This window comes from Netta rufina, assembly GCF_964035555.1.
Source record: "Netta rufina genome assembly, chromosome: 7".
In the NCBI taxonomy this organism is placed as follows: Eukaryota; Metazoa; Chordata; class Aves; order Anseriformes; family Anatidae; genus Netta; species Netta rufina.
This window is the reverse complement of record NC_140130.1, coordinates 24,829,728-24,849,268: the sequence shown is the minus strand read 5'-3', so window position 1 is coordinate 24,849,268 and position 19,541 is coordinate 24,829,728. Positions and strand designations below refer to the sequence as shown.

The window sequence follows — 19,541 nt, the reverse complement described above, 5'->3', positions numbered from 1 at the left end:
TTCCACAGAGAGGGTAAATAGTTTATAGCTTCCACTTTCAACAATGCACTGTAAAAATACACTGCAGTCAGATTTGATTATCCAATTTCATTTAGTGCGAGCCACTCTCAGCACATCAGCGTGCTTATTTGCATGTTTCAGAATAGCAACAGAAATGGATTACCATGGGCAATGGAAAATAAGTTTTTGCACATGGAAAATAAAATAGTAATAACCACATTGTAAAATTACAGATGCATGTGATAAATCAGTTTTAGCCTCAGTCTTATACCATTCACACCTGAAATTTGTGCATAAATCCACCTCATTTGAGACTTATTTAATGTTTCTTCTAAAGGTGCCCTGGAGCTCAAGATTCAATTTACCTAAGAACTGACATGGGTAAAGAAAGAAAAACATGTTCCCTTCCTTCCCTACAAAATGTGCAATTTCCTTGTCAACTGTGCACTAGCTTGAGTCTCAAGATGGGTAAATTTTCATGCATGATTGGTTCACATTTTGACTTTTGTCACTTTGCAAGCACAAAGTGATAAGAAGCTAGGAAGGAAATATGGAGAAAGAAAAGATCTCTTAAATATCTAACGTAATATACAGCACTGTCAGTTAATTCTAGCAGAATCTGTATACATATTTGTGATTGACATATATATTTATACTCTGTCTACTTCAGAAGAATTTAATATATGTACTTTTTAAATTTTCCTGGTTTGCAAGGTCTTGCTAGACTACCACTTATTTTATATTTACAAGAGGTGGTGAAGCTTTACTTTCAACAGGTGCCTTTCAGTGTGCCAACCTAAACAAAATTACCTGTGATTTTCCAAGTCGTAGCTAGTAAAGACCAAGAGGACTTTGAAATACTGCCTGAATGAGAATACAGATGGATGAGAGAAAAGAGTGAACAAAAAAATAAACAGGAAAGGTGTTTGTTTGCTGACCATACTGGTAACAAATGGTATGAAGAGGAAAGCCAATAAGTTATTCCTCATGTTACAACACATAAATATGGGAGAAGTAGGGCATGTACTGAAATTAAAATTTCTTTGCAGTCCTGTTTCTTTATTTTCAGAGCACATCTGTTGTGCTTTGAAAGAAGAGACACTGCTTGGACTAGATGATCTCTGCAGGTGCCTTCCAATCTCAACTGTTCTGTGGTCCTGCACTACAATGTCAATGAAATGGGGTAATTTTCAAAAAGTCAGAACATAGTGGGTAAAGCTGAAACTCTTCACTAAGAGGTACAGAAAAATGCTGAAAACACATCTTATTAACCTGTGCATCACTGAGAAAAGTTGCTATCTTTGTTGTCCTGCACTGAATCCATAGAAAGAACACATGAACATTTCTTAGCCTATGCCAGGCTTACTAGCCAAGTTCTGGGAAGAAGCAGGCTAATGTGAGACAACACCATTTGGTTCCCATGAGCTGCCATCCTTCTTCCAAGGCTCTGAAGACCCCAGGAGTTAACAGTTGGCCCCTTCCTTGTCTTTTTTAATGCTTTATTATAGCAGTGAGGCAGCAGACTGCTTATATCCCATTTTTCTCGGACTCTTTTTAAAGTGTGAATGAGTATGTGTGTATGTTGGAGTGATAACATAAGGCTAAGGCACATTTCTAGTAAATATTACTTTAAATTATCCTGGAATGTAAAAGTGCACTTGTGCAAAACTAGCTGCCCAAAAAGGGAAGCAAAGCTGTAAACCATCCTGCCTGCAAGCTGGGCATGTCGGCAGGAGAGTGTCACTGTATAAGGGTATGTTTACAGGTCACTTCAGCCTGCATCTATGCACCCTATAGCACTGAACCTCCATGCACTTGACTGCAACCACCTCTCCTATGTGGGCACTTACATTGTGGCAAGAAAACAGCCGAGACCTTGTGGTTATAGGAGCACCAGCTTCCTGGATGAATTTAAGACATTTCTTCTGTAAAATGTGGGTAGAGGTGAGCAAAACAAGGAGTAGCCTCCCACGTGACTGACCACATGGTGAACTTCATCACCAAAGCCACCTTCAAAGTAGATTTAAGCTGGTCTCTCATTTAAGACTTGTTCCAGCAGTGATAGCCAAGACATGGCCCAAACTCAGTTCCTTGGTCTCCCTTTGGCTGAAATTCAGTGAACCATGCAAGCCATTTTTACCTGTTTCAGAACAAAAATCAAGCAGGCAAAGAAGCTGTTTAAAGGACTCTGCTTCTGAACCTACAGTGGGGGCATTCAGACCCAGGGACACCTGTGATAGTCACATATATTTATGCATTGACTGCAGCAATTAAGTGTGTAATTAGCAGTAGGGAAGAAGCTGTGGGTAAAGCCATAAGCACAACAAAACCGAACATTAAGATACAAAACAGCTGCTTCTTTCATCCACTGCCACAATTTAGTGATGCTGAATGCTGTGCAATACTTGTGAAGCTGATAGGGAGGTGAAGAAGGACTGAAATAGGCAGCACAACAAGGCTGATGGCATCCTTAAAGTGGATGCTGCTGTTGTATACCTCCAGCAAAGAGGTTACCTCTCACAGCCTTCTGTCCCCTTTTTCCCAGGTTTGCCTGTATTAAATCTGTAATACAAGAGCAATCTCACTGGACTTGGTCATTGCCATGCTTTACCACATCCCTAATTTCGGCTGGCACTATTATTGTAATGCAGATAAGAAAAACAAAGTTTTGGAATTTGACTTTTGGGGACATAAATGAGTTTCCCTGCAGAGTGGGATCTTGCAGTGACTGCTACACATCTTTCTCCGGGACAAGTCTGATTTTGGAAGTGAAGTTACGTATTGGGAGTGGGGAGGGAATATTTCTGCAATAAACAGAAAGACAACCACCACAAATGGTAAAGCTTTTGGTCAGATTCCTGGGTGAAGCACACATAAAATCAAGTGGAGGCAGTGCAGAGGTGCAATGTGACACTGCAACCCTACAGTCTTTAGGAAAATAATGAGGCTCAAGAACAAGGAACACATCAAGGGGGACAGGAGGCAATAAATCATTGAACTGGAATCTGAAATGCTGGGCTGTTCTGTTCAACGTACCACTCCAGCATCTCCAGCCTCCATCACATGCCCTGCATGCCATAATGGTCTGAATTTGACCATATGTTTGTAGCTAAGCTATGAAATTCATTTGTCAAGTCCCAGGAGTTTTTGGCAAGTTGTCCCATACTATATGTGTGGTCTACTACACTAACACATGCATGCAAAGCTTTACAGTGGGTATGTCTATATGATCCAGAGGCAACGGAGCTGATGATTTCAGTGCTCTGATTTTTAGTGCTCTGTAACAATGAATGGAGATAGAGAGGACTCAAGCCTAAGATGTTTCAGCACAGTTGCTAGGACTAAAGCCTGCTGAAGGCTGCTGGAACATGCTATAAATATGTATCTGAGCTCCACGCCAACTGTGTAAACTCAGAAGCTGCTTGCTTCATTCAGAGAGTTTATACCCACCAGAGCTGCAGTGAGAGTTCAGAGCCTGTTAAAATAGAGGCAAAACAGTGGCTGGCAAGAGTCACATTTTCCTTGTGAAAAGGGATGTGGAAGATGCTAGGACAATGCAGGGGTGGATGACAGATAGGAAATCATTTCTCGGGTGTTTTGAAAGGAAACACATAATCCAGAGTTATGGGCCCTCATTAATCAGGCAGAGGAGTCCTGAGGTGCCAAATCTCGCAAGAGCAGCCCAGAGAACTTTGAGTCATTCGTAAGCTCTTCCTAACTGAATCCTTAATGTGACATTTGCCCAAATTCTAGATCCCAGTTCAAATATCACCTTCTTGGCCTAAGAATGGTTGCCTAGTGGCTCTGACTCAAGCTGATTCACAACAGAAGATAAATCTTTCTACTCCTAAAAGAAAGCAAAAAGCTGTCGAGAAATCCCTACATTCCTCTGCCTTGTGCAATCTGGGGCCAGTAGTTTTTGCAACAAGACGACAGTCCCATTTCTTCATGTCCTGAACCAACATGCCTCTTAGAGGCTGTGTAGGTTGCTATGGGCAGCCCTGCCACCGTATTTCTTAGTACCAGTGCAGAAAGGATGCAGAACTGCCAAAATAAGGCTTCATTAAAGTCCAATATATATCATAAAGGTGAGAGGGTTTGTTGGTTAAGAGGTTAGCAGGCTGCATGAAAGAGAAACCAGAATCTCCCTCAGCCTAGCAGGATCATCTAATTAACTTCAGCTCACGGTAGATAGCAGCTACCATCTAATATTTTTCTAAAGTCAAAACCACACCTGTGAAGCTGCTGTTACATGGGTGAAATGCTGTGATTTGCCTCCCAGCAACACCACAAAGCCAACTAGGAGACTGCATGCTGACACCTCTGGTCCCCACCAGCCTAGCAGACCATTAAGTTGGGTCCTTGGAGACTCTTTTCAGTTTAAGATGTATAAACTCAAATACCCCAAACCTTGCCAAGACTGCATGCCTGGGGTTACACTGAGTCCTCAGGAGTGCCAACAACCTTTATTTTAGCTGAGGATGGCAGAATGCACAGATACTCAGCACTCCCCATCCTCCAACCCCAATCGCATTTCCAATCCTCTGGCTCCAGAGCATGAATGTAACTAACTCCTCTGTGAAAGTAACCTCCTGGCAATACCAGCCACAGCTTCTCCCAGGTAATCTGGATGATATCCACGTTTTAGATCTGTCCACTAACCCAGCCAGAAAACCGCAATAGCGCCATCCAGGCAGGAATTACCCATAAAACAAAAAATGCTTTTCCCCACTTTGGCACAGGGAAAGCATGTCAGACAAAAAGAAAGTTTTGCAAGGTATGTGCCACACTCCAGAAGATGCTCGGATAGAGCGTAGTTGGCAAAACATCTCTGAGCAGAAATCTACTTACTTACAGATGGCTGCCAGTGATGCACTGTTACCATCGTTTCCCCCCTCCCTGTGGTGAGGTATCTATGTGCTAAGCTTCAAACACCCACTGGGGTGGTGAGATGCTGGAGGGAGAATGGAGATGTCTCCATGTCACCCCTGGGCACGAGCCCAGCTCATGCAGTACTCACCTAGGAGCTGCACCCCGCGGGTCAGCCCGTAGACATCGATCAAGGCCCAGAGGGGTTCTGCCGTCCTCACCCCACTGAAGAACAGCATCGCGGCAGAGTCGTTCACCCGATAGAAAACCCGTCCTTTCTTGTCCACCCAGAAGGCGATGATGTTCCCCTCGTTGGCAAACTCTTCAGGCAGAGCCTTGGCCCAGAAACCAGTTTGGGAAACCAAATCGGGGCACGCGTACTTCGGCAGGGTGTCAGGGTTAATCCTTGATGGATCCTTAGAAGTAAACCCGATTCGAAGAGCCCCACTCCAGCAACACTGTTTTTTAGTGATCTGCAAAAAACAACAGCAGCAATAACAGCATTTGGCACTCAGACTTCTATTTACACGCTCCAGGCTCCATGCCATCAAATATCAAAGGCCACCGTGCAGATAAACCCACCAGATTTAGGAAACTTTTTACCCAAACATTGCTGCGGATATCTCATCTGCAAGTAGCAATACTGCACACTTAGGATATAATACACATATTTTAAAAAAAATTTGCATCAAATCTATGGGGAGAGATGAAATGTAATTACAGCTGCATGATGACTCACTTCTATTTCGAGGGTAATTCCTTTTGGCCTAAGAAATGTCCTCTTGCAAAATGTGCCAAAAAAATGGCCATAAGAGCTTTTATCTCAGCTGAGGCAGCACCTGCAGCAGCAGAGCTCTTCCCCCCTGGTGTTTGGATGATGGGGTTTCTCAGGACCTGAGGGAAAAGCACTGGCTCCAGAATCACAGTCACCACCATAGGGTTTTCTGGGTTTCCCAGCCAAGCTAAAGACAATCTCACCCTTCTTTAGCTTGTCAGATTGGATGAAATCACAGCTTTACAGCAGAGAACTTGTGTGGGGAAAAGCACAATTTAAAGTATTTAACAATATTTAATAAATAGTTAGGGGACAATGATAGATGTTGTATTATAAGTGATGAAAACCTATTCATTTCAGCCATGAGTGGTGGTTTTCAAGATATTTGGTGCTCCCCTATATCCACCCTCCCTCTCCCCATCATTGTGTGGTTACTTAGTGTGTTTGAAAAGCATGCTAGAAACATTGGCTAATAAATTTTGGGATGCTGCATGAGTCATACCCACCCTTCTGCACCTCAGAGAGCAGAACAAAGGCTCAGAGATGCCTCCAGAGCCATCAACTGCTTCTCACCTGAACTGGGCCCTGAGCTGAAGAGGATGGGCAGGGAATGGGCAGTGGGTCCTAAGCACGTGCAGAACACCAGGAACACCACCCAGGCACAAGATCACCTTCTACCTGCAGAAGGGGGTGATCTCCAGGGTGGCAGCAGGGTCCCCACATGGACATCATGCTTGCAGAGAATTCTCTCTCATATGGTTGCTCGTTATGACCATGCTGGGAACTGCTCCTCTCAAAAGCATACAGCCCATCAGCATCCAGACTATGAAATGAAAACCTAAGAATGCTGAATCCAATCCTTCTGCAGGGCCAGGATAGTCACTGCCTGTCAGTTGATGCATAATTAGCGTGTTTATTTGTGCACTAAACCTGCAGCGCCCAGGTAGCCTCAAGCAGTTTCAGTATTTGCTGCAGGACAAGAGCAGAAACAGGAATAGGTACCACAGAGCAGATGTCTCACACAACTTGCTGCCTTACTGTAATTTCTCCTTGTGTCCAAGTGCTGATGGCTCGGGTGATTGGCAACGCCAGAGGCTAAGCTGCCCAGGACTGCTGGATTTTGTCCTCAAAAGCCTGGCAGCAGCTCCTCATATACCAGTGTGGGAGCCAGCAGTGCAGGATTTTCACCAAGGGATTCTCTGAGACATTTTCTTTGGATTTCTGAATAGTTCTGTAATAACATTTGTAAATATTGCATTTTTTCTTTCGCATGTTCCTCTCCAAGGCAAATCTGGAACACGTGCCCTTGCGAGCACAACAATCTCACCACAAGGACATTGCTGAAAGCCTACAGATTTCTGCTTTATTAAAGTGTCAGAGAAAACACCTCAGGGCTTCAGGAAAAAAAAGTTACCAGCTGACAGACAGTTTCTCAGTTGAGTGAGTGCTGCTCTTTACCCCTCCTCAACCCAGCCAAGCACCTAAACTGTTTACACAAAACAGCATCAGACACTCAGAGCTGCCCTCTGCCCTGGGAATGACACTCTGGCTTGCAGGACAGGCACTGGGGTGGCACTAGAAAGGACCGAAGCAGATTTGTTCTTTTATATCCCTGGTTGGGCTGGGCTGGGATCACACATGTCCCCAGGGGAAGGGGGGTGGATGGGGGCATGCATGTGCCAAAACAGGGAATATGCACGCACTCCAAGAAGCGGCCAGGATTATTTATTGTAGCAAATTTACTGCAAGCCCTAAAAGCTTTTGGGACTGAGATAAATATGGCCTCATTGTTATTCGTACAATTTACTCTTTCACAGTCTCTTGCCAATACTTTACAGCAATCACAGGCTGCATGAAGTAAATATTCATATGGTAATCTAGGCTGCACATGTTCCATGTATTAATCAGCACCTATAAACAGTTCTCAATACAGTCTGACCACAGGCAAACTAATATCCAAATTAAAATCTTGTATAAAGCCTGCCAAGAATTAGACACAGCTGGACAAAGGATACACAGTTTTGCTAAAAAAGGCAATGGTTAATGATGGACCAGATTCTCTCTTCAGCAGCCACTGCTAGTAGAAAGGCTTGGGAGGTCCCCTGGGTACCAGAAGGGGAGGAAAAGATGCACTCCAAACCCAAACTGCTAAGCTATAGCTGCTTCTACAGACTCAGGCTCCCACTGAAGTGCTGGAAGGGACCCCCACTCCCTAGCAGTACCCTGAATTACATGGAAGAAACCAAACTGGGGCATGCATCTCAGAGGCAGAGAAGGAGGAAATCTTCCTGAACCCCATATGGTTCCAGCAGCTTGATGGGATTCTCAAAGCTGCAAAGAAATCTCAGAATAAACCTCAGAATAAACCGAATGAGACCTCCTGACCTCTTTCCCCTAGTTTTCCAAAGGGAGTTTGGATTTTATAAGACCTGAATAACTAAGTTAGTGGCTGGTCTTTAGCTGGTAAGAAACACGAAATGTTTAAGATCCCATATTCCACAGGCACACGTAACAATAAGGCTTATGGACTTATGAGAAAAACAGAGGCATTTTCACATTTCTATCCGTCCCTAGGGTACAAGTTCTGCTGAAGCCTGCTGATCACTCCCAGGAGGCCTTCCCAGTAGATTCAGCAGGAGCCCTGCTCATAAACCCCTCATGCAGAGATGAAACATTTGCATGCATATTCTTCACATATGTTATGCAAACTAAAATCCTAAAATATACAGTAATAAACAACTGAATTTCCTGAGATAGTTACATTGTTTCAGAATGAGAAAGAAATAATCCAGAACCTTTGCCTAAACCACTAAGCCCACTCAAACCTTTGATAGCGTTTTCAAAAAGGAAATGTTGCTTTCATCTCCTCCCAAATCATTTCTTGCAGTTGTTTGTCCAAACTGCTAGCCAACATGGAAGAAATCCCATTAGGCAATGTGAGGGAGTCCTGCTGTGTTTCCAGCCTGTATGGAACCAGTAAGAACTCCACAGGAGACGAAGCAAACCTGTAGGGGGGATTTTCTGCCTATGGGCCTGAGCCTGAAATCGCTCTACATTTTTAAAAGGAAGCATCTTCCTCCTTTCTTGCTCCTTTGCTGGCTATAAGGGAAGAGGCAGGGAAGCCTAGCATGCTGCCATAGATCCCAGCACATTGGGATCTCTAGCAATGGACAACAGCAGGATCATTCAGACTAGAGATGGCTAGAGATATACCAAAGCTGCTGCCTCCCAGGACGCCCAACATGGCTTTTTTTTCTTGCTGTTTTCCAAGCAATCTCAACTTAATCTGCTATTCCTCATCTAACATCCAGACAAGCTCTCTTGGAGCATGGATTTCCCTTTTCTTCAGTTTCTATAGGGGTCTGTACTAATGGGTCTGAGAACGATGGTGACAAAAGCAGAAAGATTATAGATATTTAAGGCCAAGGTCTGACTACTGTGCTTTGTGTGGAGGGGATAAATACCTGCTGTGAGCACCTGGTACACCCCAACAGTCATTCACAGTAGCTACCATACCAATAAGGGAAGGTATCGACCACTCACCTTAAGCCTGACTTGTTCATAAATAATGATGGGCCTGTTGCTGAAGGTAATGGCGTTGCAGAAGCTAGATTGGCGTTTCACTGCCTTCTGTGTCGTGTCCATGATGATCTGGGATCCCTTCGTGTGGGGGTGGAAAAGCAGAGGGCTGACTGTCAGAGTCCCACACTGTGGGATGGGAAGGCAGTGCTTCTGCTTGTGGTGGCATCGGTGGGAGGAAGCTGGAAATGAGCCACCTATGGAATCTGAAAGCAGAATGAGGAAAAGTGAGGTTTAAAATCTGCTGTAATAAGTAAAACAAAAAACTATCAATGAAAAAAATTGGGGGGAGGAGGGGAGAGAAGGTTGTAGAGCAAAATGAAAGTCAGTCAAATCCTGTCTGTGTAAACTAATAGAGGTTTCTAGAGCATCTTGAACAACAAAAGACTATTAGGACACCAAAGTTTCCCATCCGGGCAATCTGATGGTACAGAGCCCGACATGGAGAACACAGCTCAGCTCCTGAAATCTGAGGCCATTTTGAGGCCACACATCAGAACACAAGGCAAGAATCAGCTCCAAAACTGGACCAAAGCATGTGTGATGTGTGTGTATCAAAGCTGTCCCACCCAACTTGACCATTTCTCCCACTTCTCCTTTGCAACAGCAGCTCCATCAATCCTTGTGCCCATTTGCCTTTGTGTGCTGTTCTATCCGCTCTCACTAAGTGCCAGCTCAGACACATAAATTCCTAACTCATACCTGAGCGCTACTCAGTGATAACCCACCTGGACTTCTCCACCCACCTACACTCCTCTCTCCTCCAGCGATGGGAGCCTCAGCTGAGATCCCACTCGTCATGAAGGCACTTACCAGCACACCATGACATGGCAAGGAAAGTGGAGAGGGAGCAAAGGTGTAAAGCAGGGAGGAGCTTATGTCTTTAACCAAGAGAGTCAGTGCACAACTGACATGATCATGACAGCAGCTTTGTTCATGAATGACAGGATTCATGAGGTTTTTTTTCAATAGGGAGCCTGAAGCAGTTCAAGCACAAAACAATCATTATACTGAACAAAAGTCATCTGCTTCCTTTTCCTTGTGTGCACAAACAGAGTGCATTATGCACGTATGTTTGGGAGGAGATGCTCATAGATTTGGAAATAGAGTACCAACAGAGTAATGAATTATTCCATGATAGACTCAGGGATGCAATGAAAGCAATGTGACCTTAAAGCTGTGTCACTTTGCTTGTGCATGACTAAACACCGGTTTAAAACTCTATTCCTCTAATGCACAAACTACATAAACTAATTATATACATTCTTCATGCAAATTAATTGCTGACACTTATGTCTTTATATAGCTACTATAAAATAATGCTTACACCTCTAATGTAATTCTTGGGAGGTAGAAATGTAGAGCCTGAACCTTATTCCTCCTAGCTTTTAGGGCAGCCTGTAACTATGTGACATTGCAATGGTTCATCATCACAGCAAGTCTAAATAAGTAACAACAGAACTCAGAATGCTGATTTCTGATGAGAACATTTTGACGCAACTTCAACATCAGCCTCTTCAGCTTTCTGCTCTCATCCTCTTGCTGTTCTGTTTCTCAATGCTATCCCTCCAGAACAGAGCAAAGAGGCCAGACAAGTGGTTTTACCTTGAAAAATTCTCATCAATGCTGTAAGGGAGAGATGAACCAGCTGGAAGTGATTTGATGCTAAAAATTGTGTAGAATATAAGACATCTTCCTGTTTCTCACAAGAGAAGCAAACACCAAATATACATTCAATTCAAGCTAAACTTGCATCCAGACCTGAATTTTGTAGCTCCAACTTTTTGCTAGCAGCCACTTACCAAAACAAACTTGTGAAGCATAAAGGCACAGACATTTTAACTTGTTTGCATATCTCTGCTCTAATTTTACTGGATAATTTGGCTGTGATTATAACAACTGCTGCATCTCTCCCTAGGACGTGGCACCCTTTTAAAACATGGTAATGAAGTGACAAAAACTGCTCACAGCTTTCAAAACACGCTCTGATAACAACACTACATATGTCCAGAGCATCTGCTGGAGCTGTGTTACGGAGCCTTAGGGTCCTGTCTGCCCCCACGGGAAAGATGTTAGAGGAATGCTTATTTTTTGTGACAGTCTGGCACTGCTGAGTGAGAATGGGTCAAACTCACCCTAGGCCAATGCCTGCAGGAGAAGTGCCCCTGTGCATACAGCTGAAACTCAGGGCAAATACGTCCTATGGGAAGGAAAGAAATCACTCAGGGAAGGGCTTCCTCAGGTGGAAAATGCAAATGGGGAGAAGACCCTTTCCTGCTCCCACATGCTCTCACTCAGCAATGACTCTCACTTGAGGAACAGAGTTGAATAAGGACAGGAAACTATCTTAATTTAGAAAAAAAAGTCTTTATTTAAAACCAAAAATATTTGGGTTTTACTTTCACTTAACAAATGTTTAGAGAAGTTACAAAGCAATGGGCCAAATAGGATAGATGCCTTTGCTCAGTTCTTCAGGACAGTATGCCCACTCCAAAAGGAGGATACACCATGCAAGTTCAGATGGATGGTAACACAAACACCAAAGACTGGACTTAAGAAAGGAAAGGGACACTTCTGAAACACAATATGGTGATACATCACTGTCCTTGCTTGGCCAGCTAAAAATAAATCATCTGCTGAAAGTTTTTTTCAAACTGAGCTTGACCTGAACTCCAGTCTTCTCCCATTCACTTATTTAAATTACTACACATTTCAACATCCTTAGCTTTTGCTGCTAGGAATATTGGTACAACACATCTGAGGCCTTTGCAGTAGGTTTCAACTTAGTGTTTTTCTTCATCTTCATAGAAAAGAATTGAGTGAAGCTCACAAACCTGGAGTCTCAGCTGGCAAAACAGGCAAAAGTCCTTCTGGCATCAGAGAAATCACGTGAGATTCCATTAGCTGGAAACCTAATCCTCCTCCTCCACAGCCTGACTTATCAGTCACTTACAAAGGAGAAGTGAAGTAATAGCTTCTAATAAAGTTTGCAAACAAACAAGAAGGCTCAAATCCAAAAGCATGTTCAAGGGCACCACAGGTTTCCCATGCAACAGCACAGCTGTAAAATAGCCAGGCAAAAAAAATTCCTCCTGACAAGTGGGACTTGTAACAACGTACCATGATCATGCAAACAGCTGGTATCTTGTGACAACAGTCACAAGAGTCAAGGCATGTCTGAAAAAAGCCCCAGTGTCAAAGTGCTGCAAATCTAGAGAAGCCCCATGGGTCCCCATACAGGTTTCCAGGTTTCACATTGTGGGTCACAGAGATCAGCATCCGCTCACTCTCATGGTTTTAAAGATTGGATAGGCTTTAATTTTCAATTCATGCTCAACAACAGATGCTGGTTGTACCATTTCCTTCAGTACTGGAAACCACAACATGAAGCACTCCAAGCTGTTCTGCCTTCAGATGCCTAAATGCATCCTTTCTGGAGCCCAGGCTGTTTGAGAAAGCAGAATATTGCCCCACAAGTGGCACGCTTCTCCCTTCATGTGTGCTAACTGTCCCTGGGCTCAAGAATCTCAAGGCCTGAGCAAAATCCACAAGCCTTATAAAAGGCAGCACTGGGGCACTGGATGTTCTCAGATTAGAAAATGCATCCCAAAGCCTGTTAGGGGTTTTCACTAGAAGCGTTCATGCTTTGCAAAAATGAGACAGTCTTAAAGGCTTGGATTTCTTAAATGCTGCAAAAAAAAAAAATGACTGGAGTTCATTTTTAACAAATACGTCTTTTCCAGTTGAAAAAAAATCTTGACAGGCACATATCAGAATATTGTCAAAACTCATTTCAGAGTGGAAACTAACTGCAAGGTATTTAAGATTAACTTATTTAAGCGTGTAATATGATTGGCACTCAGAACTGAGTGAAAGAGAAAAGACAACTTGAAACCAGAGCCCTGGGACTGACTTGAAATACAAGTGGGAATGACAAATCCCCATGTACCTGGTAAAGAGGAAAAGAGAGGCATAAGGGTTGGTGACAGAGGCATGCCTGTCCTGCAGGCCAGTGAGAGTGAGAAGAGTGGACAGGGCAAAACACCACACCAAAAATCATAGAATTCTTTAGATTGGAAAAGACTTAAAGATCATCAAGTCCAATCATCAACCTGACCTACCAAGTCCCGTCTCTAAACCATGCCCATTAGGGCCACATCCACATCTCTTAAACACCTTCAGGAATGGGGAAACCCCCACTTCCCTGGACCGCCCCCTCCAAGGCTTGACCAGTCCCTCCATGAAAAAAAATTCTTAAAAAGAAAAGAGTGTTTCAATACTGTGACTTTATCAAAGGGAGATGAGAAAGTTAGTTTTATTGCCAGGTGGCTGTACCATATATGTATTTTACAGGATGGATTTTGAGAAGGAAGAAAATGAACCACTGTGGGGAATGCAAGGGACACAATTCCCTGGGGACGTGAGCAAGGTGCAGCAGGAAAGCCCTAGCCCTGAAAGTATCTGCACAGTCTCTCCAAAGGCATATTAATAAAGATCAAAAGGAGAAAAACCACAATGAACTCCTTGTGCTAGGCTTTGCAAATGTATTCTTAAAAGCACTTTTCAAGATATGGCTTACTAAAAATAAACATTAGCTCAACACCATGGGAAACTGAAAGGGGTTGCAAACCCTGTTTTCCTCGCGTGCAGCCTGACCCTGTGCATGCGCACAGGAGAGAAGGAACTGTAAACAAGTGCAAATGAAAAAAGCTTTTTTTTCCATTGCCTTCTCTTGAAGGAATAAGTAATCATGCATCTCCAGGCTATAACCAACTCCCCCTATGTCTGTTATGATGATAATGGCCTTATTATATCACTGTCACCAGGTCAGCTACTGATCTTGGCATTACAGAATGACCAAGATAAACAACTTTGCTCTTCCACGAAGACCACAGCTTTGCAGGAGTTGAGGCATGCAATTATAAGAACGCAAAGGGTTAATTCTTTAAGAGGAGCATTAAAATGCTTAAAAGGGGAGCATTAAAGCCAGACAACCTGAACTTATACAGCATCTTCAGTTAAACTTCAGAGAATTAGGGACTTATCTACAAGGTGGATTTGAGCCAGCAGGTCAGATCTAGCACTCCCATCCAAGACTACAAAACTAGTCAAAGCCAAAACATAACTTATTTTCATCTGTGCTATTTTAGCAGTGATGAGATGTATCAAGAGAGTAGGTCTGCACATAGTGTAAGATTTTCCACTTAAACTGCAAACTGTGAGACAAGAGACAGGTGTGGACAGACAACATGTACATGAAAGGAAATAATACCAGCCAGGGTGGGGCTTGGAGATGTGCTATTTTTTAATTATTTTTTCTTTTAAGCAACCTCAGTGGAACCCATTGAACAACAACTCCATGGCTACAACCTGAATCCTGGATGCAAGACTTTATGAGGGCTTGCTTCAACATTATAAGTTTTAGCAAGAGTCAGGAGAGTGGCAATTTTTATGGAGATTGAAAAAGAAGGTCAAAGAGCCTAGGAGAGATAAAAGAGCTCTGTTTCAGTTCTATTAAGCCCATATTGTTTGCAATATTTTATTTAAAAAGCAAAAATAAAAATAAAAATAAAAATAAAATCCTAGTGCAAAAATTTAGGTTGGCCAAAGAAGACTTAAGTACTACAGAGGAGCAGTAAATCTGTTAATTGTCTGTAGGAAAGTTACATCCAAACTAATGTTTGTGGTTGAATTTACTCAGAGAAAGATAAAGATGATGCTCCTGGGCAGAGCCTAGTGGAACCTCTCCTGGATGTGCAAAGGAAGGTGAGGAAGACCCTTGAAATGACATGCAGGAGAGGCAGGCAGGGAGGAGGCAGGACGGAGCTAGGGAGCAACCTCAGGAGCAATAACCCAGTTGACAGCACCACAAGTGCTTAGCAAAGCTAAGTACCAAGAGGATGGCTCATTATGCTCTTTTTTTGTGAAGAAAATATGATATGAGAAGAGAGCTGTGAGAATACAGAAGTATTTCTATATGCATATAGGGCTGCTTAGAAGAAAACCCTTACCAGGAGAATTAATTTTTAAACTTGCCACCTTCAGTAATGCTACCGTGTAATCATTAACAATTTCTTGGCACCTAATAAGCCACTCTTTACTCAGCATCTCGCACAGTCACTTGGAACAATTCAGCCACCCCCATTACCAAGAGCTCCAGCACCGTGCTGCCTTCTGTGGGTGCAGCTGCCTTTGCAGGCCCCCTTCTTGCCCTCTCCCCAAGCCCCCACAGAGCAGAAATGTGCTGAGCACATAAGACCAGCAGGCACTAAGTCGGCAGCACATGCTCCTGTTGGCTGTGTGAGGAGAAAGATGGGCTGAGCAGCCCCCTGGAAAGAAAGAAAAAGAGAAAGAAAGGAAAAGGAGAGATAAAGAAAAAGGGGAAAGGAGATGGAAAGGAGCCAGCAAGTGCAACGGTGCAAGTCCCTCCGTCAGCAGCAACCACGCTATTTCCCAGAAGCTTCACTGATTCTTGCAAGCAGGAGCAACTTGGGTGTGTTATCTATTTATTTATTCTGGGGAGGAACTATGGACTTCTGACTTCATCCTCCTTGTCTCAAAGAAAAGTAGATACACTTTTGGACATTAAACTATAAGATTACATATACTTAATAAAATAATCCCAGAGTTATCTTTGCTCCGCTGTTCCAATGTATTAATGAAGTAACTACTTGTCAAAGCTCCTTTTCCAAAAAACATTAACATCATGGTCCACCTTGGACAATCCAGTGTCATTTCCCATCTAACTTAATTCCATTTATTAATTTTCTTAGTATAGAGCAGAGCTATGCATGGAGCACTCTACACCTGTATTAACATTAGAGATCCTCCTAATTTATAATAATATAAACTAAGCCTAAGTAGATATTATACACATTTAACTAAGAATGGTGCTGCAAGATTAGGGCCACCAGCATCTCTGCCTGTCTCTCTAACTTCACAGGAGTGCACATCCTCTGATGGCAAGGACAAGTTCAGCTTCTGCTTTCATCCATGCTTTTCTATGGGACTGCCAGGAAGCAATACACTGGCTCCTTACATGCTGTCCCCAAGCAGTACGTCTGCTCACTCGTGGGCTAGACAGGCTCCAGAGCTGGTTTCCCTGTTGTTCTGGTTGAGAAAACAGCGTTTTGCCCTGATGGCAGCAGCAGTGCCAGCTCCTTGGGGAGCATGTGGGCAGCTACTTGCTCAGCTTTTCCCCCAGAAAAGCTATGGGGGTCAGAAGATTTTTGTGTCCCACCTGGAGGTGGCCAGCATGCTGCTGCCCAGGGAACTGCTAAATGCAGTCTCCTGGTATAACAAGTTTCAGCCAAGGTTCTAACCCACTGACTGGTTATCTTAGATGTAGCTTCTAATGGTCCTAGACACATATCTGACCATCACTGATATCCTGGCAGGCCCTAAGATACTGTGCAAATTCCCTGGAGTCACGTTACCCTGCAGGCATAGCCAGAAGGCACTCATCCCAACAACAAACATTGCATCGGTTTTAAACCAAAGCATCTTTCCCAGTCCAGTATTTCCACCCTAGCATAAGGTGCTTTTTCCCTATCCCTCCTGCAATGCTGGGCACAGCTGTGATGAACGGCGAAGCTGCTGCCCAGAGGTAGCTGTGCTCCGTGGCACAGCCCACAGCACAGCCATGCCTGGAGGGTTAATGACACTTCACGCTGGAAAGAAGTAGCTGCATAAAAGCAGAGCCCAACTGCAAATATTTTATGGCCATGTAGTATTTCCATGGACTACAAATCAATGTAAAAGATGTTTTCTTCAAGGGGCCTCATATAGACTGTGTTTTTAAAATGCATTCCCTCTGCTAAATATAAATCAGTAAGAGTTTTTGTTCTTCCAAAAGATTAACTAGCCTCAGTATTTTGGGATCTAATTCTGGAATACTTGTAGATGTGCCAGCATTCTCTTCCAATTTAAATAGTTTAATGGAAAGTCTATCCTGGGCACACTTTCCATGTACGGTGTAATAGCTTGGAAGCCCGAATATTGAGAGTTCACCACAAAATGAAGTGACCCGTAAAGGTTAAACTTAGATATTTCTCAGGACAAGAAAGAAGGTGGGGACAATAGAGATCAGGGAAAAAAAAAATAATAATTAATAATAATAATAATAATAATAATAATAATAATAATAAAAAGCAAACCTGCAAACCTGCAAACCTAAAAGTATTAGAGACAAGAAAATGGGTATGCAGAACCAAAATCCAAAATCAAGTAGAAAGTGGTGTAACCTCCCAAACAGTACAAAGAAAATGCAAGTTGGAGAAGCTGTTGTTCTAAACTCATCTCCTTGAATTAGCTTTGAATCATACCTGTATAAAATTGAGAATGTTCCTCTGGTCTAAAGATGCTGGATTAGGCTTACAGCAGGCCTCTCACACCCCATATTTACAATACAAAGGGCTGTATTAGGTTGCTTTTCTTTAAACACTCCCTCTGTCACCAGTAAATAGACACAGGGTCTCAAGTTGGTAATGAAGAGCATCTCTGAATTATCTTCTTGTCTGGATCATCAACTGGAGGATTCTCTCCCACTGTTCTACCCCATCCCAGCGTATAAGACTATACATTAGGGATGCAGAAGGCGCTGGCCAAAACCCTCCTGCTGTTTCTGACCTCTCATGTATTAAGCGTTCTGTTTAGCAAAGCTCCTTAATCACAGACCACTTTGCACTAAGACAAAAATCAGACACCCTCCTACCTTGCTCTCTACAAAAATCATGGCTTTGCTGTGTGTCCCTGGAATAGAACAAGTGAACAATAAGACACTGGAATAGCACGGGCTCCCCAAAATAGGACAAAAATACAGGAATATTTCTGCAGACACAGCATTTGCAGGATGGTGGTATTATGTTGGGCATTCAAAGCTTGCATTCATAGCTGCAAGGCACAGAACAAAGGCTGCTGGAGGGATGAATGCCTCTAGAAAGAGCCTGGATAACACTTAAGACGTGGATAGCACCATTCACCTCAGAGCAAACTCTACACTTGCACTAATTGAAATATCCCCAAGGTTATAGAGATTTAAGCTTCAAATACCATCAGCTCCTCAAAGCCACAAAATGTTCAGACACCAACGGGCTAGATGAGCTTAGATCAGCAATCAGCAAAGAGCTCTTCCTCAAGAGCTCACAGGCTCAATCACATTGGGGATTCAGGATCTTAACGTACTTTCTGCCAACCCAAATACCCATCTCTGGGCACAGCAAGGGTATGCCCAGCACCAACCCGACGTGCTTCTGCCTTACAGCAGCATATGTGAGTAAAGCATAACATTTCTTTCAATCCAGAAACATTGACGACAACTTTGGACTGAAGTTGTGAAACCTCCAGTGGCTGTGTTGCCTCTTCCGTATTTTGCTGCTTGAATTTATTGCAAATGTCACGTGTGAATGCCCTCACTTTAATTTAGTATCTGGTTGGTCAGGATATATAATCCAGAGACTGTTTTTTACTTCTCTTCTTTCCCAGCTGGACAGCATAGATTATGTTTATCATTCAGTACCACATACCATGAAGCTTTAAGCCATAATGCCATTTCTAAAGAATCTCAGGAAGCAGTTTTTCTCTCATACATGACATTTACATTTGGAGCGTGCCTTCTTTCCCAATATAAACCATCAATTTAGATCCACTTTGAGGTACCATAAAGTTGGGTCATTTTGTGTTAGTCTTCTTTAAAAATGCAGCGCGCTCAGGTCATGCTTATTTCAAATTCTTCCTCCTAAAGTTCGCTGCCGTAATTTGCAGGGTCCTTTGAGAGCATGCCTGCTGGAAGCAGCTCCTTACACCCTCCGTATTTAAAACTTAACAAGCACTTCTAAAATGCTGTGATTATTTTTCCAAGCCCAAGCAGTACTTCACACTAAGTACTTCCCTTCCGCTGCTTTCAGAGCGCATCTCGTTTGCTGGTGGCTGCCCACAAGCATGTGAGAAACAGCTCAGGTCCAAACCCAAGAGCCAGTGCTCCCCTTCCCATGGAGGGGACACTGCAAGGTGACAGCACAGCCAAAGGACAGTGCCCAGCTCCATGATGGAGATCTTCTACCCCTCAATGGAAACACCAGGAATTTCCTGACTGCCATCGTGTCTGTCTGAGGACAACAATGACTTGTTTTGTGACACGGAGCATTTGAATCTTTTGCAAAACCCTGCTGGTGGTGATGTTGTAATACTCAGACCATTGCTTTTTCCTTCCTGCAGTTTTTTACTGGTAGATGTGCTGTTACCCAGTACATCTTCTGTCTTCTTTGGTACGTTTTTGTTCCTCTCTGATCAAATGAAAATTCACTTTTTCAGTGCAAGA

General features: G+C 43.2%; 1 protein-coding gene across 1 annotated transcript in view; it reads right to left on the bottom strand.

The window, feature by feature from the left end:
• NEURL1 (neuralized E3 ubiquitin protein ligase 1) overlaps positions 1-19,541 on the bottom strand; it is a gene marked incomplete at both ends in the record, with an annotated part of 148,095 nt that overhangs the window by 50,181 nt on the left and 78,373 nt on the right. Inside the window, 2 exon segments of the mRNA XM_084290212.1 lie at positions 5,021-5,342; positions 9,188-9,429. Coding sequence (XP_084146338.1) covers positions 5,021-5,342; positions 9,188-9,429 — 564 coding nt within the window.